Genomic DNA, 21,200 nt, shown 5'->3' on the forward strand with positions numbered 1-21,200 from the left:
CTTCTCCTCTACCCCACCCCATGCTGTCCACCCAAGCCCCTCGGCACCTCGCAGGGACCAGCCGGCCTGGTCTCAGTGAGCCCCAGGACTCCCCTTTCTCCGGGCTCTATCACAGAACAATCCCCTCAGGGAACTGCCCGCAGTCCCAGCGGTGGCCACCGCTCCCTGTGGCGCTGCTCGCACCAGACAGCCACTGGTCATTGGATTGGGCAGCGGCTCTGGGAGGTGGGGCTTCCTCCCCAACGGGGCCAAAAGATTGGCCCACGGGCTGATGAAATAAAAAGTCTGACGGGCAAGTCGGCCAATCAGAGGTGGGTGGGGGAGGGAGCCCACCCGGCCCATCCCAATGTAATGTTCAGTCTAAAGAGTTGGTGATGGAAGTCAAGGATTCGACACTTGATTGGATAATCCCTTTAACCAATAAAAGATCATGGCCAATCATGATCACCTAACTAAACGAAAAAAATCCGCCCTTAGACATCCGTATCCCTCTATTTCCTTCCTAGTCATGTTCCTATCCAGATGCTTCTTAACTATTGCTAATGTGCCTGCTTCCATCACTTCCTCTGGCAGCACGTTCCAGGCACCCACCACTCTCTGCATGAAAAACCTTTCCCCGCACATCTCCCTGAAACTTTCCCCCTCTCACCTTGAACCTGTGCCCTCTTGTAGTTGACTCTCCCACCCTGGGAGAAAGCCTCTGACTATCCACCCTGTCTGTGCCTCTCATAACTTTGTGTCAGGTTTCCCTTCAGCCTTCGTCTTTCCAGTGAGACCGTGAAGAGAAAGATAATTGATCATAAATTTAACCTATTAAAATTAATAAATCTAATATGTTTTCCTTCACTTTGGCTTTGCCACAATCTGGATGAGTCAGTCATAGTTAATAAACAGAACTCTGGACTTCAGCTCAGAAATCCTCTGAATAAGGAGATCCTCGGAGGAACCACAAAGTTCCAATCACGAATGTGGCAGCCCAGTGGCACAGTGGTTAGCATCGCTGCCTCACAGCGCCAGGGACCCAGGTTCGATTCCCAGCTCGGGTCACTGTCTGTGTGCAGTTTGAACGTTCTCCCTGTGTCTGCGTGGGTTTCCTCCGGGTGCTCTGCTTTCCTCCCACAGTCTGAAAAACATGCTGGTTGGGTGCATTGGCCATGCTAAATTCTCCCCCAGTGTACCCAAACAGGTGGCAGGTAAGAACATAAGAAATAGGAGCAGGAGTAGGCCATCTAGCCCTTCAAGCCTGCCCCGCCATTCAATAAGATCATGGCTGATCTGAAGCGGATCAGTTCCACTTTCCCGCTTTCTCCCCATAACCCTTAATTCCCCTGTCTATCAGAAGCCTATCTACCCGTGACTTAAGTATATTTAGCGAGGTAGCCTCCACCACTTCAACGGGCAGAGAATTCCAGAGATTCACCACCCTTTAAGTGAAGAAGTTCCTCCTCAACTCTGACCTAAACTGTCCCCCCCCCTTATCTTGAGGCTGTGCCCTCTAGTCCTGCTATCCTTTCTAACCGGTGGGGACTTTCACAGTAACTTCATTGCAGTGTTAATGTAAACCTACTTGTGACACTAAAGAATAAACTTTACTTTAAGTTCCCTTTGCTGAATTCTAGGGATGAACAATTTTAGCCCTCAAAATCCATCTTCAATTCCTACTCGCTGGTTTATGCTGCTTGAATTTTGCGAGGACTTGTGTTTGGAAAGGAACTGTTTCTGCTCCTTCATCTTCAATAGTTCTTCAATGTCCTGTTGCCTTCTTGGTGGGTTAATCCCAAATCAGATTCCTGAGATCTCATTGTAGCTTGAGATGCAATTTAATGGGATATGGACTTTTTGTGTGGCCCACGAGGGTCATTTAATAATTAAACAACTTACAAAGGTGAACAAAATCTCTTACTGAAGGTATTGAAGGAAATGGGGTAATGCGGGTACATGGAGTTAGGTCATAAATCAGCCATAATCATATTAAATGGGTGACACAGTGGTTAGCACTGCTGCCTCACAGCACCAGGGACCCAGGTTCCATTCCCAGCTTGGGTCACTGTCTGTGCAGGGTCTGCACATTCTCCCTGTGTCTGCCTGGGTTTGCTCTGGATGCTCCGGTCTCCTCCCGTAGTCCGAAAATGTGCTGGTTAGGTGCTCAAACAGGTGCCAGAGTGTGGCGACTAGGGGTTTTTCCACAGTAACTGCATTGCAGTGTTAGTGTAAGCCTACTTGTGACGAATAAATAAACTAACTTTATTAAATGGTGGATAGTTTTGAGGGCCGAATGGTCTTCTGATACTAAGTTCCTTCCTGTGTTAGCCCCTTCCCTTGGCCATTGTTCCACTCATGGCATTTCACACATGGATATCACTGCTGGCCATGCAAAAAAGCAGCAAGTTAACGCACCGTCACATGTCCTTCCGTCGCCTTCGTAGTACAGCTTACACTCGCATGTGTTGTTACTCTTGCAGACTGCATCTTCAGAGCAAGGGGGTGAACAAACTGGCTTCGAAGCTGCCAAAGAATAAAAAACAAAACATCTTAATGGGTATTATAGTGCACTCCCAGGGGTGATGCAAGGGATGAAATGTACATCTCCATTTGAACCAGTCGGAGAGCAGATTGACCGAGAACCCAGAGTCCAGGGTGCAGGTCATTCACTTAAGACGTACCTAGTTGTGTTTCACAACGGTCTCCAGCCCAGCCTTCGTTGCAGAGGCATATTCCTTGGCCGTTAATGCCGTCATCGCACACTCCATTTTCAGTGCAATCACAAGCTGTAAGCAAATGAGAGGTGATCGAACAGTAACATATACAATCCTTCAGCAAGCTGACAGGGTCTGGCAGACGGAACACATTTTGCTAAATGTGAGGTCATCTATTTTGGTAGGAATAACAGCACGATGGACTTAAATGTACTTAAATGGTAAAAAAAGATTGCAGCATGCTGCTGTGCAGAGGGATCTGGGTGTCCTTGCGTATGAATCGCAAAAGGTTGGTTTGCAGGTGCAGCAGGTATTTAAGCAGGCAAATGGAATGTTGTCCTTCATTGCTAGAGGGATGAAGTTTAAAAACAGCGAGGTTATGTATAAGGTGCTGGTGAGGCCACACCTGGAGGACTGTGTACAGTTTTGGTCTCCTTACTTGAGAAAGGATATACTGGCACTGGAGGAGGTGCAGAGGAGATTCACTAGGTTGATTCCGGAGTTGAGAGGGTTGGCTTATGAGGAGAGACTGAGTAGACTGGGGCTATACTCATTGGAATTCAGAAGAATGAGGGGGAGATCTTATAGAAGCATATAAGATTTTGAAGGGAAAAGATAAGATACTAGCAGGGAGGTCGTTTCCACTGACGGGTGAAAGCAGTACTTGAGAAAACTGTAGCTTGTTATCTGTTCTTCACCTGTACATTCTGGCCCCCATCTTCCAGGCAAGCAAAGCTCACACGCAGCTCCACTGAATCCAGCTGAGCAGTTACATTTACCCGTCCCTGAGTACTCATCATCACAAACACCGTGGGAGTTGCACGGGTTTTCGGGGCCTCCTGGACAAGCTATGAAGATAAAACAACAATCTTTCGTAAGCTCAGAATCATAAGATTAAGAAATAGAAGGGAAAAAAAGCAAGAATTGCTGGGAAAAACTCTCGCGGGTCAGGCAGGATTTGTGAAAGGAAGCGTAGGCCCGGATTGTCACCACGGCGAGGTGGAGGCTCTGGAGAGGGTTACAGAAAAGATTTACCAGGATGTTGCCTGGTACGGAGGGCATTAGCTGTGAGGAGAGGTGGGAGAAACTTGGTTTGTTCTGACTGGAACGACAGAGGTTGACCGGATAGAAGTCTACAAGATTATGAGAGGCATGGACAGAGTGGATAGTCAGAAGCTTTTTCCCAGGGTGGAAGAGTCAGTTACTAAGGGGGCACAGGTTTAAGGTGCGAGGGGCAAGGTGTAAAGGAGACGTACGAGGCAGGTTGTTTACATGGAGGGTGATGGGTGCCCGGAACTCAGTGCCAGGGGAGGTAGTGGAAGTAGATACAATACTGACTTCTAAGGGGCATCTGGACAAATAGATGAACAGGATGGGAATAGAGGGATATGGTCCCCGGAAGGGTAGGGGGTTTTAGTTCAGTCGGACAGCACGGTCGGTGCAGGCTTGGAGGGCCGAAGGGCCTGTTCCCGTGCTGTAATTTTCTTTGTTCTTTGTTCATTGAGGGTGAAAGGTCACGCAACCTGAAATATTGGGTGGGATTTTCTGGCCCATTCCTGCTGGCCAGGAGTTGACCCCCACCGCGAGTGAGCCACGCAAGCTGCATTGAACTCAATCGGTCTAAAAGATTCTGCTGGTACCCAATGACAAACTGCTCCTGCTACAGGAAAACCCAGGTTTTTTTTTCAAAGTTTCTTTATTAATGTCACGAGTAAGGCTTACATTAACACTGCAATGAAGTTACTGCGAAAATCCCCCAGTCACCACACTCTGGAGCCTGTTTGGGTCAATGCACCTAACCAGTACGTCTGTGGGAGGAAACCGGAGCACCTGGAGGAAACCCACGCAGACACGGGGAGAACATGCAGGCTCAGCACGGTCAGTTACCCAAGCCAGGAATCGAACCTCTGGTCCCTGGAGCTGTGAGGCAGCAGCACTAACCACTGTGCCACCCAAGATTGACATTGTTGGGCTTCAGGTTAAGTAAGGGCATCCAAAGCTAATGAATGTAGATGGGACTGAGATGCAGGTCTGATATGATCTGCCCCACCAGACTCAAGGGACTGAGTGGTTTCCTCCGCTCCCGAATGCTTCTGTGATATTTTGGCCAGTATTAATGTTGTTGCGTTCTCCAGTTAGTGAATGACAGAGGAGGGTCATTTTTCTTTAAGTCTTTCTCTCTCTCCTATTTCATTGCTGTGCTATGCATAACATTCAGCATCACTGCATCAGGGAAGTCTAGTGAAGCCTTGGGCTCGCATCCCTGCCTCTGAGCCAGGAGTTCCAGGTTCAAGTCCTATCCCAGGACTTAGTGGCCAAAGAAGGTGCGTTGACAATGCGGTCAAACAGATTGAATGCCAACCTGCAAAACCCTTCCAAACGCGCCAATGGCTGTTGTAAGAGTGGGAGAGACTCCTGGTCAGCCACATTTGATGTGGGGTGGTGCCTTTGGTGACTGAATTGTGGCCTGTTCCAGAAATTACCAGCTATTGAAACAGACCAAAGTCTGCCTTAGTACAACCACTAGGTATGGAAAGAGAAATGGTATCAAATCATCGAATGTCTTTGGGCAGCAGTCTATCTGTAAAACTCCAAAGTTTTCACTACCACAGAAAACATTGTGTATTTCCAAGAAGGAGTTCGATGTAGCTCTTGGGGTAAAAGGAATCAAAGGATATCAGCGGGGGAAAGCGGGAACAGATTACTGAGTTGGATGATCAGCCATGATCATAATGATGTGGAGTTGCCGGCATTGGACTGGGGTGGGCAGAGTAAGAACTCTCACAACACCAGGCTCAAGTCCAAGAGGTTTATCTGGTAGCACGAGCTTTCGGAACACTGCCCCTTCACCAGGTGAGTGAAGAATTTGTTTCACTAACAGGGCAAATATAGACACAGACTCAATTACAAGATAATGGATGGAATGCAAGTCTTAATGGGTAATTAAGCCTTTACACGTTCAGACAATGTGAGTGGAGAGAGAGGGATAAGCCAAGACAGTTAATGAGAGATTTTGCAAGCCCAGGAGTGTTATCTTGTAATTGAGTTTGTGTCTATATATGTGTCTATATATGCCCTGTTTGTGAACCAAACTCTTTATTCACCTGATGAAGGGGCAATGCTCCGAAAGCTCGTGCTACCAAATAAATCTGTTGAACTTTAACCTGGTGTGGCGAGACTCTTTACCATGATTATAACGAATGGTAAAGCAAGCTGGAAGGGCCAAATGGCCGCCTATTCCTATTTTCTATATTTTGACACAGTCACCGGAATGAAAACTGTCTCTCACCTTTACAGTTTTTTCCGAAGTAATTGCTGCAGCATTTTGGCTTCCACATCACGAAGGTACATTGCTGCCTGCAGCCATCGATTTCCGCATAGAAAAAGCTGCGGTAGGTACACTTTGTTTTCTCTCCCTGTTATTGCAAAATAAAGGATTAATCCACACAATCGTCTGTCTCAAGGACAAAAGATGACACAGACTTGACTAAATTTTGGAAAAATGAAGTGATTCCAACAACGTTATTTTGCCAGGAGCATGCCAGAGGTGGACAAATACTTTGGGTTTGAGTAATGGAGCAGAGTGGATAGGATTTCCAGAGAGTCAGCACCAGCATTGTGGGCTGAATGGCCTCCTCAGGATTGTAAAATCCAACGGACCTTAAAATTCTAGGTTCTCCTCCAATTGGTGGAAGCAGATTCTTTGGTGAGGAAAGTTACCTACTCAACACAGACTTTTAACATAGAATTCATAGAATCCCAACAGTGCAGAAAGAGGCCATTCGACCCATCAAGTCTGTACCGACCACAATCCCACCCAGGCTCTACTCCCTTAACCCCACACAAGGAAACCGGAGAACCTGGAGGAAACCCATGCAGATACGGGGAGAATGTGCAGACTCCACACAAACAGTGACCTAAGGCTGGAACTGAATCTGGGACCCTGGCAATGTGAGGCAGCCGTGCTAACCACTGTGCCACTGTGCTGTCTTCAGTAGGCCGCAGAACCACAGTCAAGTTGCCTTCTTATTCATCACAAATTGACTCCCGCCTATACCTCTGAGGGCCATCTGTCCCCTTAATCAGGGAAGCCATTTTGGGGGTTTGGCCCAGCCAGACTAGATCTCGGCCAAGACCCTAAAGGCTCCAAGATCTGGGAAGATTATAGAACAAAGAGATCTAGGGGTACAGGTTCATTTCTCATTGAAAGTGGAGTCACAGGTGGACAGAGTGAAGAAGGCATTCGGCAAGCTTGGTTTCATTGGTCAGAACATTGAATACAGCAGTTGGGACGTCTTGTTGAAGTTGTACAAGACATTGTTAAGGCCACACTTGGAATACTGTGTACAATTCTGGTCACCCTGTTATAGAAAGGATATTATTAAACTAGAAAGAGTGCAGAAAAGATTTATTAGGATACTACCGGGACTTGATGGTTTGAGTTATAAGGAGAAGCTGGATAGATTGGGACTTTTTTCTCTGGAGCGTAGGAGGCTGAGGGGTGATCTTATAGAGGTCTATAAAATAATGAAGGACACAGATCAGCTAGATAGTCAATATCTTTTCCCAAAGGTGGGGGAGTCTAAAACTAGAGGGCATAGGTTTAAGGTGAGAGGGGAGAGATACGAAAGGGTCCAGAGGGGCAATTTTTTCACACAGAGGGTGGTGAGTGTCTGGAACAAACTGCCAGAGGTAGTAGTAGAGGCGGGTACAATTTTGTCTTTTAAAAAGTGTTTAGACAGTTACATGGGTAAAATAGGTATAGAGGGATATGGGCCAAATGCGGGCAATTGGGATTAGCTTAGTGGTTAAAAACAAAGGGCAGAATGGACAAGTTGGGCCGAAGGGCCTGTTTCCGTGCTGTAAACCTCGGTGACTTTATGAGATCAGTTCACCTTGCCTTTGTCAGGACATCCCAATGTGATTTTGAACCAGAGATGTATTTTTGAAGGGCACTCACTGGAGGGAAACGTGGAAGCCAATTTGTGCATCGCCAGTTGGGGAACATCTCCCCTTAAAATGGCCGCTGCCACCCCCTCCTCTGGTGTCTGATCAAAATGGCCACTGCCACCTCCCGATTTCAGACTCACGACCCAGTCTGACATCGTGCCACGGGTGACACGCTCCCAACCGCCAATCAGGGACAAGCTCCAGTGAAGGCCAATCAGGGCCTGGCAGTGCAATTTAAACGCACCAATGAGATTAAGACCAGTGATGTCATGGGTATATGAACCAAGTGCACACACAGTTCTCTCTCTCTCTCTCGCCTTGGGAACAGCAAAAGCAACGTAACTGTGGTGCACCCTTGGGTGCTGAATAAAGCCATCAAAATTTAACAACCTACTCGACTCCCTGTGGAAAGGAAGAGATCTAACATTAATAATGGGGGATTCAAGGATGAGGATCCCATCGACTGTCCAGGGAAGGTGATTAGATTCTCCCCTGTTGGAGATTGTGTGGTGTGAATGTTACTTGCCTCTTCTCAACCCAAGTGTGGATACTGTTCAGGTCCTGCTGCATTTGGACATGGACTGCTTCAGTATCTGACGGGTAACGAATGGTGCTGAACACTGTGCAATGGCCAGCGAACACTCCCACCTGGGACTCATGATGGAGAGACAGTCATTGATGAAGCAGCTGAAGATGGTTGGGCTTGGGACATACCCTGAGGAACTCCTGCAGTGATTCTGACGTGATGTGGAGATGCCGGCGTTGGACTGGGGTAAACACAGTAAGAAGCCTGACAACCCCAGGTTAAAGTCCAAGAGGTTTATTTGTAGCAAATGCCACTAGCTTTCGGAACCGGGTGGGAGAACTCCCACCCACCTGAGGAAGGAACAGCCAGTTCCGAAAGCTAGTGGCATTTGCTACAGATAAACCTGTTGGACTTTAACCTGGTGTTGTCGGACTTCTTAATGTCATTCTGACAACCGGTTCTGACGATTTCTAACGTTTCATTGGGAAGTCAGAGGCTAGCGGAGGCCGGATCTGAAATATAAGTGTCTGTCTTACCATCGGGCGGCTCCCAGTAGGACATGCTGGAGGGTTCAGGCAGCTGCCACAGTCTCCCTGCGTGAAACAAAAACAAACACTGTTCTTGCACGGGCGCTTTGATCAAGAAAGAACTTGCTGATGGAGGGCAGTTTATCTCTCCAAATATGTCAAAGCTGTGTCAGTGTGAGATAGAGTCTCACTGCGACGCCAGTGTCGGAGGATTAAGGTCCACGATTCGGTGGAATATTGCTTGCAGAGATTTGCGTACGGCTGTGACTCGTGCAAGAATTCATTGAATGAAGGAGAGCACAGGGAATCTGACGTCCACGGCCATGGGAACGATCGCATCGTGCTTTGCGTCAAACACAATTGGACAGCTCGCAATACTTTCCGTCCCTGTCACCCATTGGGCGTGACGAAAGTGGGAGGGGAAAATCCCCCCACCCCCCGAGAGTCCCCCCAGATTCCAAGCTTTCCAGCCAGCTTCCTGTCATGTGAAAATTCCACCTAATATTTTTAGAAAGAAATCACTTTTGAAGGGACGTCAGCCTCACACTTGGCAAGGTGGTGGCCGAGTGCTATTATTGCTAGACTATTAATCCAGAAGCTCAGCTAATGTTTTGGGGAATCTGGGTTCGAATCCTGCCACAGCAGATGGCAGAATTCAAATTTAAGTAAAAAAATCTGGAATTAAGAATCTACTGATGACCAGAATGCAATGTTTGCATTCATGTCGAGAAGGTGAGGATACAAAAGCAGGGATGTATTTCTGAGGCTGTATAAGGCCCTGGTCAGACCCCATTTGGAGTATTGTGAGCAGTTTTGGGCCCCATGTCTAAGGAAGGATGTGCTGGCCTTGGAAAGGATCCAGAGGAGGTTCACGAGAATGATCCCTGAAATGGAGAGCTTGTCATATGAGGACTCTGGGTCTGTACTCGTTAGAGTTTAGAAGGATGAGGGGGGACCTTATTGAAACTTACAGGATACTGCGAGGCCTGGATAGAATGGACGTGGAGAGGATGTTTCCGCCAGTAGGAAAAACTAGAACCAGAGGGCACAACCTCAGGCTAAAGGGACGATCCTTTAAAACAGAGAAGAGGAGAAACTTCTTCAGCCAGAGGGTGGGGAATCTGTGGAACTCTTTGCCGCAGAAGGCTGTGGAGGCCAGGTCATTGAGTGTCTTTAAGACAGAGATAGATAGGTTCTTGATTAACAAGGGGATCAGGGGTTATGGGGATAAGACGGGAGAATGAGATGAGAAAAATATTGGCCATGATTGAATGGCGGAGCAGACTTGACGGGCCGAGTGGCCTCATTCTGCTCCTATGTATGTCTTATGAGACCATTGCTGATTGTCGCACAAACCCATCTGATTCACGAATGTCCTCTAGGGAAGGAAATCTGCCGTCCTTACCTGACCTGGCCTCCAGAACCACAGCAATGTGGTGGACTCTCAACTGCCCTCCAAGGGCAAGTAGGGATGGGCAATAAATGCTGGCCAGCCAGCGACACCCATGTCCCACAATGAATAAGTAAATATGTACGAATAAAAAAAAATTATATACAAACCGCAAAGTCAACAGAGGACATGATATCGCAGCGACCACCAACACTTGGAGGAGTCATCAGGCAGCTAATGCCGTAAGCGACACCTCCATCGAACTCCAGGTATCTCTGTGTGATCTTACAGTTCCTTCTGTTGACGTACAATTCACCCTGGGAACAGTGGGTAAAACAAAAACAAATTGATGCCACACAACCTGGGAAATTAATACCTCACGAGTATCGCACTTTTAGGTTTTGTGACCTTGTCAACGAGTTGACTGCATTAAATTAGGCCCCGGGCTCCCAGTCTGGAGGTCCTGTGGTGTACAGGGTAGCGTCCCTGCCTTTGATCCGGATTTCTGTCCCGCTCCAGGGACTCCGTTATAACGGAGAGGTGGACAGCTCACCCCCCCAACACCATCCCCCCCCCACCCCCCAACTCTGCCTCCACCCAAAGCAGGTACAATTTTGTCTTTTAAGAAGTGTTTAGACAGTTACATGGGTAAAATAGGTATAGCGGGATATGGGCCAAATGCGGGCAATTGAGATTAGCTTAGTGGTTAAAAACAAAGGGCAGAATGGACAAGTTGGGCCGAAGGGCCTGTTTCCGTGCAAGGAGCAAGTCCATAGCTGACTTGCTCTGTGCCAGTCTGCCTTGTGGCCATAATAACCAAGGAGATTGTCACCGACTTCAGGAAGTGTAATGGAGAACTTGCCCCCTGTCTACATCAATTGGGATGAAGTAGAAATGGTCGAGAGCTTCAGGTTTTTAGGTGTCCAGATCACCAACAACATGTCCTGGTCCCCCCATGCTGACACTATAGTTAAGAAAGTCCACCAACATCTCTACTTTCTCAGAAGACTAAGGAAATTTGGCACGTCAGCTACGACTCTCATGGGTCAATGTCTGTACGGAGTCTGCACATTCTCCCCATGTCTGTGTGGGTTTTCTCCGAGTGCCCCAGTTTCCTCCCACGTTCTGAAAGACGTGCTGGTTAGGTGCAGTGGTCAGGGTAAATTCTCCCTCAGTGTACCCGAAGAGGCACCGGAGTGTGGCAGCTAGGGGATTTTCACAGTAACTTCATTGCAGTGTTAATGTAAGCCTACTTGCGACACTAATAAATAAATTGAAAAAAAACTTAAGTAGCTGATGGAAATAAACTGCTTGACGGGAAAATATTGCAAGAAATAAGTGTGATATTTACAGAAATTGTATGCATGCGCAACAATAATTAAAATATTGTTAGCAGATCTCCCTTATGGCATTGCTCACACATTTAATATAAAAGGAATTAAGCTCCCAAGGTGGGTTTTGGACTCGTATCAGAAATGTGTGGGTTGGGATGATTGGCCATGCTAAATTGTTGTAGTTTGTATAAAATGTTGGTTAGGCCACATTTGGAACACCGTAGCCAATTCTGGTCACCGCGCTACCAGAAGGACGTGGAGGCTTTGGAGAGAGTACAGAAAAGGTTTACCAGGGTGTTGCCTGGTATGGAGGGCATTCGCTAGGAGGAGAGGTTGGAGAAACTGGGATTGTTCTCCCTGGAAAGCCTCCCTGGAGTCTGAGAGGCGACTGATCAAAGTTCATAAAATGATGAGGGGTGTGGATAGGATGAACAGGACAGAAATTCCCAGGACAGGAACGACAATTACAAAAGGGGGCACAATTTCAAGGGAAGGGGGGAACGATTTAGTGGAGGTGTGCAGGGGAAGTTTTTTACACAGAGAATGGTGGGGGAATGGAAAGCACTGGCAAGTGAGGTGGTTGAGGCAGATATGGTAGTCTTACGACTTATCTGGATTGGCAGATGGAACAGATGGGGAACAGAAGGATATAAGTGGTTGGTTTAGATGGGTAAACATGATTAGAGCAGGCTGAAGGCCTATTCCTGCACTGTACTGTTCTTTATTCCTTGTAAATTGTTCCTTAGTGTTAAGGGGAAGCCGGGGGACTAGCAGGGTAAATATGTGGGGTTGTGGGGATAGGGCTTGGGTGGGATTGTTGTCGGTGCAGGCTCGATGGGCTGAATGGCCTCCTTCTGCACTGTAGGCATTCTACGATTCCTACATCCCCAAAACCTAAGCTTGGGCCTCTGAGTTACTAGCCCAGTGTCAATATCACTAGCCCATCGCCTCTCCAATCTTGTTCCACCCATGGGATTCAATGCTGAAAATGTGAGGTCACAAACATCACCTTCTATCTTGACTCAGAGATTAATTGCAATTACTTCTGAAAGAGTTACAGCTCATTCAGAGGGGATTTCTCAAACTCACCTTATTTCTCCGCCGAGCGCAGGTCACCCGGACGTCTGAACCTTGCAGGGTTTTCAGCGAGTCCTCTTTGGGAAGGGCAGCTGCCAGGACCTGGAGACACAATAACACGCAGTGAATATTTACGCAACTCTGAACCATCGTCTCCAGGACAACCAGGGACAGGCATTAAATGCCAGCCTTGCCAACAATGCCCAAATCATGAGAAAAACAGCTCACTTGCTCAATTTTACAGATTGTTCAAGTTGAAACTTCTCACCAGATAGAACACGTACTTGAATTTACCCGATTCAACATCTGGACATTCAGCTCAGAGATGGACGGCATGGTAGCACAGTGGTTAGCACCGCTGCCTCGCAGCGCCAGGCATCTGGGTTCAATTCTGGCCTCGGGTGACTGTGCTGTGAAATCCAGCTTGTGAAACGTGGTCCTTTTAAAAGCTCGGTTTTGTGTTCAGTGCTTGGACGGTTAAAATGCAGAGGCACACAGGGTACATAGAGTGCAACATTTGTAACAAGGACCGAGCACCGGTGTTGCCCCAGTAACAGGCTTTGCAGGCTTTTGGGGCAGCACGGCGGCAGAGTGGTTAGCACTGCTGCCTCACTGTGCCAGGGTCTCGGGTTCAATTCCAACCTCGGGTCACTGTCTGTGTGGAGTCTGCACATTTTCCCCATACCTGTGTGGGTTTCCTCCGGGTGCTCCAGTTTCTGCCTCCAGTCCAAAGATGTGCGGGTTAGGTTGATTGGCCGTGCAAAATTGACCTTAGTTTTGGTGATATTAGCAGGGTAAATATGTGGGGTTATGGGGATAGTGTGGGATTGTAGTTGGTGCAGGCCTGATGGGCCGAATTGCCTCTTTCTGTGCTGTAGAGATTTCAGAAACAGGCAAAGGCCATTTAGCCCCTCTGGCCTGTTCAACCATCAATATGTTACAAATCTCTGGGGTCCCACCTCACATTACCACGATGGGCAATCCTTGACTTTACAACATTCAAATTACAATGAATGGCAGTGTTTAGAAATTGACACTCTAGCTGGCTTTGCAGTGTCATTTTTGACTTTACAACACACCAGCTCATTCATAAATACACATTGACATTCTGCGACGCCCAACTGTGCGACTGGACAGGGCGAACCATCTTCATTAGGTTGGAAACAAGTGTTTTATTCTGTTAAATCCTTTTTGGCACAATGGTCACATTTTGAATGCATTGATCAGCTTATGTTGTATTCCGTGTGCACTCAGACTCACAGAAGTTCAAGGTTAAACAGGTAACTGACAGTGATCAAACAACTTAATTATATCCCCCAACACTGAGCGGGGAATTTGTGCTGAGGTGTGCAGACATCGACAGTTGCCTCAGCAACTTGGCAGGGTAAGAACTGAGTACAGTTAATATCGCCAGGCGCTGATTGCAGGCTTTAGTTCAGGGACCAATCCCCCATTTGTTGGTGAGTCCACACCAGGTGTACAGTGTACAGTTTTGGTCTCCTTACTTGAGAAAGGATATACCAGAACTAGATGGGGTGCAGAGGAGATTCACTAGGTTGCTTGATCCGGAGTTTGATTTCCAACCACAATCCCACCCAAGCTCTATCCCCACAACCCCACATATTAACCCTGCTAATCCCCTGACACTAGGGTCAACTTGGCACGGCCAATCAACCTAACCCGCGCATCTTTGGACTGTGGGAGGAAACCGGGGCACCCGGAGGAAACCCACTCAGACATGGGGAGAATGTGCAAACTCCACACAGACAGTGACCTGAGGCCGGAATAAGAACATAAGAACATAAGAAATAGGAGCAGGAGTAGGCCATCTGGCCCTTCGAGCCTGCCCCGCCATTCAATAAGATCATGGCTGATCTGTCGTGGCTCAGTTCCACTTTCCCGCCCTCTCCCCATAACCCTTAATCCCCTCTCTTATCAAAAACCCATCAACCCGCTTCTTAAAAATATTTAGCGAGGCAGCCTCCACCACTTCAACGGGCAGAGAATTCCAGAGATTCACCACCCTTTGAGTGAAGAAGTTCCTCCTCAACTCCGTTCTGAACCGCCCCCCCTTTATCTTGAGGCTGTGCCCCCTAGTCCTACTGTCTTTTTTGAGCGGGAAGAGTCTTTCCACCTCTATCCTATCCATCCCATTCATCATCTTATACGTCTCAATGAGATCTCCCCTCATTCTTCTAAACTCTAACGAGTGGGTTCCTAGAGCTGTGAGGCAGCAGTGCTAACCACAGTGCCACTGTGCATCTGTGGAATTCCCTGCCCAGTAAAGCAGTTGAGGCTACCTCATTGAATGTCTTTAAGGCAAGGATAGGTAAATTTTTGAACAGTAAAGGAATTAAGGGTTATGGTGAGCAGGTGGGTAAGTGGAGCTGAGTCCACGAAAAGATCAGCCATGATCTTATTGAATGGCGGAGCAGGCTCGAGGGGTCAGATGGCCTACTCTTGCTCCTAGTTCGTATGCTCTTATTTATACCATTGTTCCAATGGGAAAATTGGCTCTGACTTGCAATGTGGTTTTTAGGAGATAAAGAAGGATCTGGATCCCTGGAGCTATGAGGCAGCAGTGCTAACCACTGTGCCGCCCTTTTCCGAAAGGAAGTACGTACTTAATGTCGATCAAATTTCCCAGTGTTTGAATTCTGTCTCGAGATGGAGAGGTTACCTTGGCATCCCTGACGATATGAAACTTAAGGTACTCAATCAGAATTTTTTGGTTGTCCTTATTGTAGAGGAAGTTCTTTTGAGTTTTGGGTAAAGATTCCATGACGCTGTCCTTTGGTAAGAAGAGGGTGACTGGTTTGTGGAGTGGATCATTAATCATGTTCAGTACATTGGTCTCCTAGGAGGAAAGAAATCAACTTCACTGATTAATTACAGCCAAGAGGCGTAAAACTGTAATAATAACACGGATCGTTACCAAACAACTCATGGCCACCATTGTACTCAATCTACAAGACCATTAATTCAGGAGGAACTTCCTTGCCCAGGTTGCGATTAGGCTGTGGAATTTGCTAACACAGGGAATAGTTGAGGTGAACGGTTTAGATGCATTTCAGGGAAAGTTAGACAAATGCATTAGACAAAGGAACACAAAGTTATGCAGATTGGGTGAGATAGAGTGACGGGTGGGGAATCGAAAACTAGAGGGGAAAGAATGAATGAGAACCTGAGGATCAACTTCTTTACACAGAGGGTGGTACACCTGTGGAATGGGCTGCCAGAGGAAGTGATTGAGGCAGGGACACTGACAATATTTAAAAGGCATTTGACGGATACATGGATAGGAAAGGTTTAGAGGGATATGGGCCAAGTGCAGGCAAATGGGATTAGCTTAGGTGGGCATTTTGGTCAGCATGGACCAGTTTGGGCCGAAGGGCCTGTCTCCGTGCCGTGCTTTCTACGATTCTATGAAGGAGGGTGGGAGAGGCTTGTGTCGAGCAGTGGAGAGGAAGCAATGATACAGTGATAATATCACTGGACTAGCAATCCAGAGAGCTATGGGGCCCCGGGTTCGAATCCCACCAGGGTAGCTGGGGAAATTTGAATTCATTAGAATTAAAAGTCTAATGATGACCATGAAACCATTGTCGATTGTTGTAAAAACCCATCTGGTTCATTAATGCCCTTTAAGGAAGGAAATCTGCCTTCCTCACCCAGCCTGGCCAGACCCACAGTATTTGAAACTCTCAAATGCCCTCTGAAGTGGCCAAGCGCACCACTTAGTTCAAGGGCAATTAGGGATGGGCAGTAAATGCTGACCTAGCCAACGAAGCCCACATAGAATCCCTACAGTGCAGGAGGAGGCCATTTGGCCCATCGGGTCTGCACCAGCCACAAGCCCACTCAGACACTATCCCCATAATCCCATGCATTTACCCTAGCTAGTCCCCCTGACACTAAGGGGCAATTTAAGATGGCCAATCCCCCCACCTAATCTGCACATCTTTGGAGGAAACTGGAGCACCTGGAGGAAACCCATGCAGACACGGGGAGAATGTGCAGACTCCACACAGACAGTGACCCGAGGCCGGAATTGAACCCGGGTCCCTGGCACTGTTAGGTAGCAGTGCTAACCACTGTGCCACCCATTCCCCTGACGGAATAAAAAATAAGAAACAGCAGCATAGAGCATTTGGGCAGTTTTTGTGCTGGAAGTTCTATTAATTGAAATAGATTTGGGTATTAGAATTAAAATGCTGTTCTTTGATCATCAAGTGCGTCGCTGGGTTAATTGCATCACTGGGTGGCGGTGTCCAGTTCTTACAGGACCCACCCACATTTTATTCCGTTGACATTAGTGGGCTGGAGTTGTCTAATCAATGGGCTGTTCATCGGACAGTCAAGTGCTCCAGGTTTGGAGTTAGATACCTTCACTGCTGGTTCCACCATCAAACTGCACCTAGCATCATAGAATCAGGGAAACACACAGCACAAGAGATGCCATTCAGCCCATCATGCATGCGTGCTAGATCTTTGAAAGGCCTACCCACGATAGAATGATAAAAAAATTTACAATTCGTCTGTCCCGACCTATATATTCAGGAGGGGCTGGAAAATCCCGCCCTGTGCTTTTCCAGCCACGTTGCTTACCTCTAACAGGCCACTAAAGAGGGAATATCCATTCTGCGCTGCCACTGTCGTAAAATTCAGCTGAAGAGAAGAGAAGGTTTGATGAGTATTTTGAATAGTAAATCTTGTAACGTCAGAAACTGAACCTTATAGTAATGTTTCAAATCTGTATCTGAACTGCAGGATTGGGGCAGTGTTTCATGTGAGTGTGTCCATAATTTACTGGAGTTCTATGAGGATGTGTCTAGGGCGGTGGATAGAGGAGAGCCGGTGGATGTGGTCTTTCTGGATTTTCAGAAGGCGTTTGACAAGGTACCTCACAAGAGGTTATTGCAGAAGGTCAGGGGACATGGAGTTGGGGGTAGGGTGTTAGCGTGGGTAGAGGATTGGTTGTCAAATAGGAGGCAGAGAGTGGGGGTCAATGGGTGCTATTCGGATTGGCGGTTGGTGACTAGTGGGGTGCCCCAGGGGTCGGTGCTGGGGCCTCAGCTATTTACCATTTATATAGATGATCTGGAGGAGGGAACCGAGTGCAGGGTGTCGAAATTTGCTGATGACACCAAGATTGGGGGAAAGGCAAATTGTGCGGAGGGTGTGGAGAGTCTGCAGAAGGATCTAGATAGGCTGGGCGAATGGGCCAGGAAATGGCAAATGGAATTTAATGTTGGCAAGTGTGAGGTGGTCCACTTTGGTAGGAAGAATGGTAGGAAGGACTATTACTTACGTGGTGAAAAACTGCAGCAGGCGACGGTGCAGAGGGACCTCGGGGTCCTTGTGCATGAGTCGCAAAAACCCAGCTTGCAGGTGCAGCAGGTGGTCAGGAAGGCGAATGGGATGCTGGCCTTCATAGCGAGGGGGATTGAATATAAAAGTAGGGAGGTCTTGCTGCAGCTGTATAGGGCATTGGTGAGGCCGCAGCTGGAGTACTGTGTGCAGTTTTGGGCGCCGCACCTGCGCAAGGATATTTTGGCCCTGGAGGGAGTGCAGAGGAGGTTTACTAGGCTGATACCGGAGTTGAGGGGATTGAGCTATGAGGAGAGGCTGAATAAACTGGGCTTGTACTCGTTAGAGTTTAGAAGAATGAGGGGAGATCTCATTGAGACGTATAAGATGATGAATGGGATGGATAGGATAGAGGTGGAGAGACTCTTCCCGCTCAAAAAAGACAGTAGGACTAGGGGGCACAGCCTCAAGATAAAGGGGAGGCGGTTTAGAACGGAGTTGAGGAGGAACTTCTTCACTCAAAGGGTGGTGAATCTCTGGAATTCTCTGCCCGTTGAAGTGGTGGAGGCTGCCTCGCTAAATATTTTTAAGAAGCGGGTTGATGGGTTCTTGATAAGAGAGGGGATTAAGGGTTATGGGGAGAGGGCGGGAAAGTGGAACTGAGCCACGACAGATCAGCCATGATCTTATTGAATGGCGGGGCAGGCTCGAAGGGCTAGATGGCCTACTCCTGCTCCTATTTCTTATGTTCTTATGTTCTTATAATGTCAGAACACAGGACTGTGGACTATTAAAAGTATATTTATATTGTGTGTCTGTAGGCATGTTTCTGTGTGTGTGGGTGTGTGTGTGTGTTTATATGTATGCACACTTATGAATTTGTGTGTATTTGCGTACATGCTCATGTTTTTGTGCATGCATATGTGTGTGCACACGTATGTGTGTTTATGTCCATGTGTCTGTCTGTGAGTGTCTTTGAGTGTGTGTGTGTCCATATATATGTGTGAGTGAGTGTGTGTGCAACTGAATGCGTGTGTGTCAATGTGTGCGTGCATCTGTATGTGTTTGAATGTGTCTATGTGTGCACCCATGTGTGTACATGAGTGAGTGTGAGTGAGTGTGTGTGTGTGTGAGTGAGTGAGTGAGTGAGTGAGTGAGTGAGTGAGTGAGTGAGTGAGTGAGCATGTGTGTGAGTGAGTATTTATGTGTGTGTGTTTGTGTGTGTCTGCATATGTGTGTGTGTGCGTGTGTCTATGTGTCTGTGTGTGTGTGTATCTGTGTGTATGTGTGTGTATCTGTTTGTGGGTGTGTGTGGGTGTGTGTGCGTGCGTCTTTGTGTGTATGTGTGTGTATCTGTTTGTGGGTGTATGTGAGTGTGTATCTGTGTGTATGTGTGTGTGTGTTTGTGTGTATGTATGTGTATCTGTTTGTGCGTGTGTGTGTGGGTGTGTGTATCTGTGTGTGTGTGCATGTTTGTGTATATGTGTGTGCGTGCGTCTTTGTGTGTATGTGTGTGTATCTGTTTGTGGGTGTATGTGAGTGTGTATCTGTGTGTATGTGTGTGTGTGTTTGTGTGTATGTATGTGTATCTGTTTGTGCGTGTGTGTGTGGGTGTGTGTATCTGTGTGTGTGTGCATGTTTGTGTATATGCGTGTGCATGCGTGTTTGTGTGTATGTGTGTGTATCTGTTTGTGGATGTGTGTGTGTGTGTATCTGTGTGTGTGTGTATCTGTGTGTGTGTGTATCTGTGTGTGTGTGCATGTTTGTGTATATGTGTGTGCATGCGTGTTTGTGTGTATGTGTGTGTATCTGTTTGTGGATGTGTGTGTGTGTGTATCTGTGTGTGTGTGTATCTGTGTGTATGTGTGTGTGTGTTTGTGTGTATGTGTGTGTATCCGTTTGTGCATGTGGGTGTGTGTATCCATTTGTGCGTGTGTGTGTGGGTGTGTGTGTGTGTGTATCCGTTTGTACGTGTGTGTGTGTCTGTGTGTGTGTGTGTGTGTGTGTATCTGTGTGTGTGTGTGTGTGCGTATCTGTGTGTGTGTGTGTGTGTATGTGTGTGTATCCGTTTGTGCGTGTGTGTGCGTGTTTGTGTGTGTGTATGTGTGTGTATCCGTTTGTGCGTGTGTGTGCGTGTTTGTGTGTGTATCCGTTTGTGCGTGTGTGTGTGCGTGTTTGTGTGTGTTTGTGTGTATGTATGTGTGTGTGTGTTTGTGTCTCAGCCCCTGCTAAATTGGGAATATTTTTCAGTTTCACTGCCCATGTTGCTGTGCGGACACAAAGGGGATTGTCTTCCTTGCTTCATAATGACTCGATGCTCTATAATTACGTGCAAATTTAGAAATATATGTAAATGTTTATATTTGGATATCACAAACCGTCATTTCTGTTCCACGCTGGCTGGTTATATGTTAAAAAATCAGTCTATCCAAACCCACAACCTGCAACATCTAGAAGGAGCAGAAATATGGCAATGCCTCCAAGTCACACACCACCCTGGCTTTCACATACAGTGCCATCCCCTCATCGTCACCGGGTCAAAATCCTGGAGTTCCTTCCCTAACTTCCTGACAGGTGTAACAACACCACAGGGACTGCAGCCGTTCACAGGGGTAGCTCACCACCACCTTCTCAAGGCAAACTAGAGATGGACGATAAACACTGGTCTTGCCAGCAACGCCCATGCCCCAAGAATTAAACACTACGGGAAGGATGTGGAAGCTATTGAGAGGGTGCAGAGGAGATTTACAAAGATGTTGCCTGGATTGGGAGGCATGCCTTATGAAGATAGGTTGAGGGAGCTAGGTCTCTTCTCCCTGGAGAGACGAAGATTGAGAGGCGACCTGATAGAGGTTTAAGATGTTGAGAGGAATAGATAGGGTGGATTCTCGGAGGCTATTTCCCCAGGGCTGAAATGGTCGCTACGAGAGGACACAGGTTTATGGTGCTGGGGACCAGGTACAGGGGAGATGTCAGGGGTAAGTTTTTCACTCAGAGGGTGGTGAGTGAGTGGAATCGGCTGCCGTCGGTGGTGGTAGAGGCGAACTCGCTGGGGCCTTTTAAGAGACTTCTGGATGAGTACGTGGGATTTAATGGGATTGAGAGTTATAGATAGTTCTATGGCCTGGTAGGTAGGGATATGATCGGTGCAACTTGTGGGCCGAAGGGCCTGTTTGTGCTGTAGTGTTCTATGTTAAACATTCCAAAGAGATGAATTATGATTTGTTACAAATTGAAATGTTTATGTATGACTGCTTCCATGTTAGAATCATTTCTGATTAACACATTTATACAGGGGACATGATTTTACCGGCTGTACACGCCCTGCAAGCGAGGATGGAGAATTTAGTGCTCAGCCAAATCTCCATCCACTGCCGCGGGACTGGAGAA

The 21,200-nt window shown here is 47.4% G+C and overlaps 1 protein-coding gene across 1 annotated transcript in view; it reads right to left on the reverse strand.

Annotated features, from left to right (window-relative positions):
- The window catches only part of stab2 (stabilin 2), a 154,382-nt gene that overhangs the window by 27,793 nt on the left and 105,389 nt on the right, over positions 1–21,200 (reverse strand). The window contains exons 50-58 of the mRNA XM_080191506.1: positions 17,109–17,168; positions 15,181–15,357; positions 12,513–12,602; positions 10,260–10,406; positions 8,709–8,765; positions 5,986–6,112; positions 3,395–3,544; positions 2,664–2,768; positions 2,398–2,505 (exon numbers count right to left, since the gene is read on the reverse strand). Coding sequence (XP_080047632.1) covers positions 2,398–2,505; positions 2,664–2,768; positions 3,395–3,544; positions 5,986–6,112; positions 8,709–8,765; positions 10,260–10,406; positions 12,513–12,602; positions 15,181–15,357; positions 17,109–17,168 — 1,021 coding nt within the window. The remainder of the gene's footprint in view (positions 1–2,397; positions 2,506–2,663; positions 2,769–3,394; positions 3,545–5,985; positions 6,113–8,708; positions 8,766–10,259; positions 10,407–12,512; positions 12,603–15,180; positions 15,358–17,108; positions 17,169–21,200) is intronic.

This window comes from Carcharhinus amblyrhynchos, chromosome 6, assembly GCF_965287045.1.
Source record: "Carcharhinus amblyrhynchos chromosome 6, sCarAmb.v2.hapA, whole genome shotgun sequence".
Classification (NCBI taxonomy): Eukaryota; Metazoa; Chordata; class Chondrichthyes; order Carcharhiniformes; family Carcharhinidae; genus Carcharhinus; species Carcharhinus amblyrhynchos.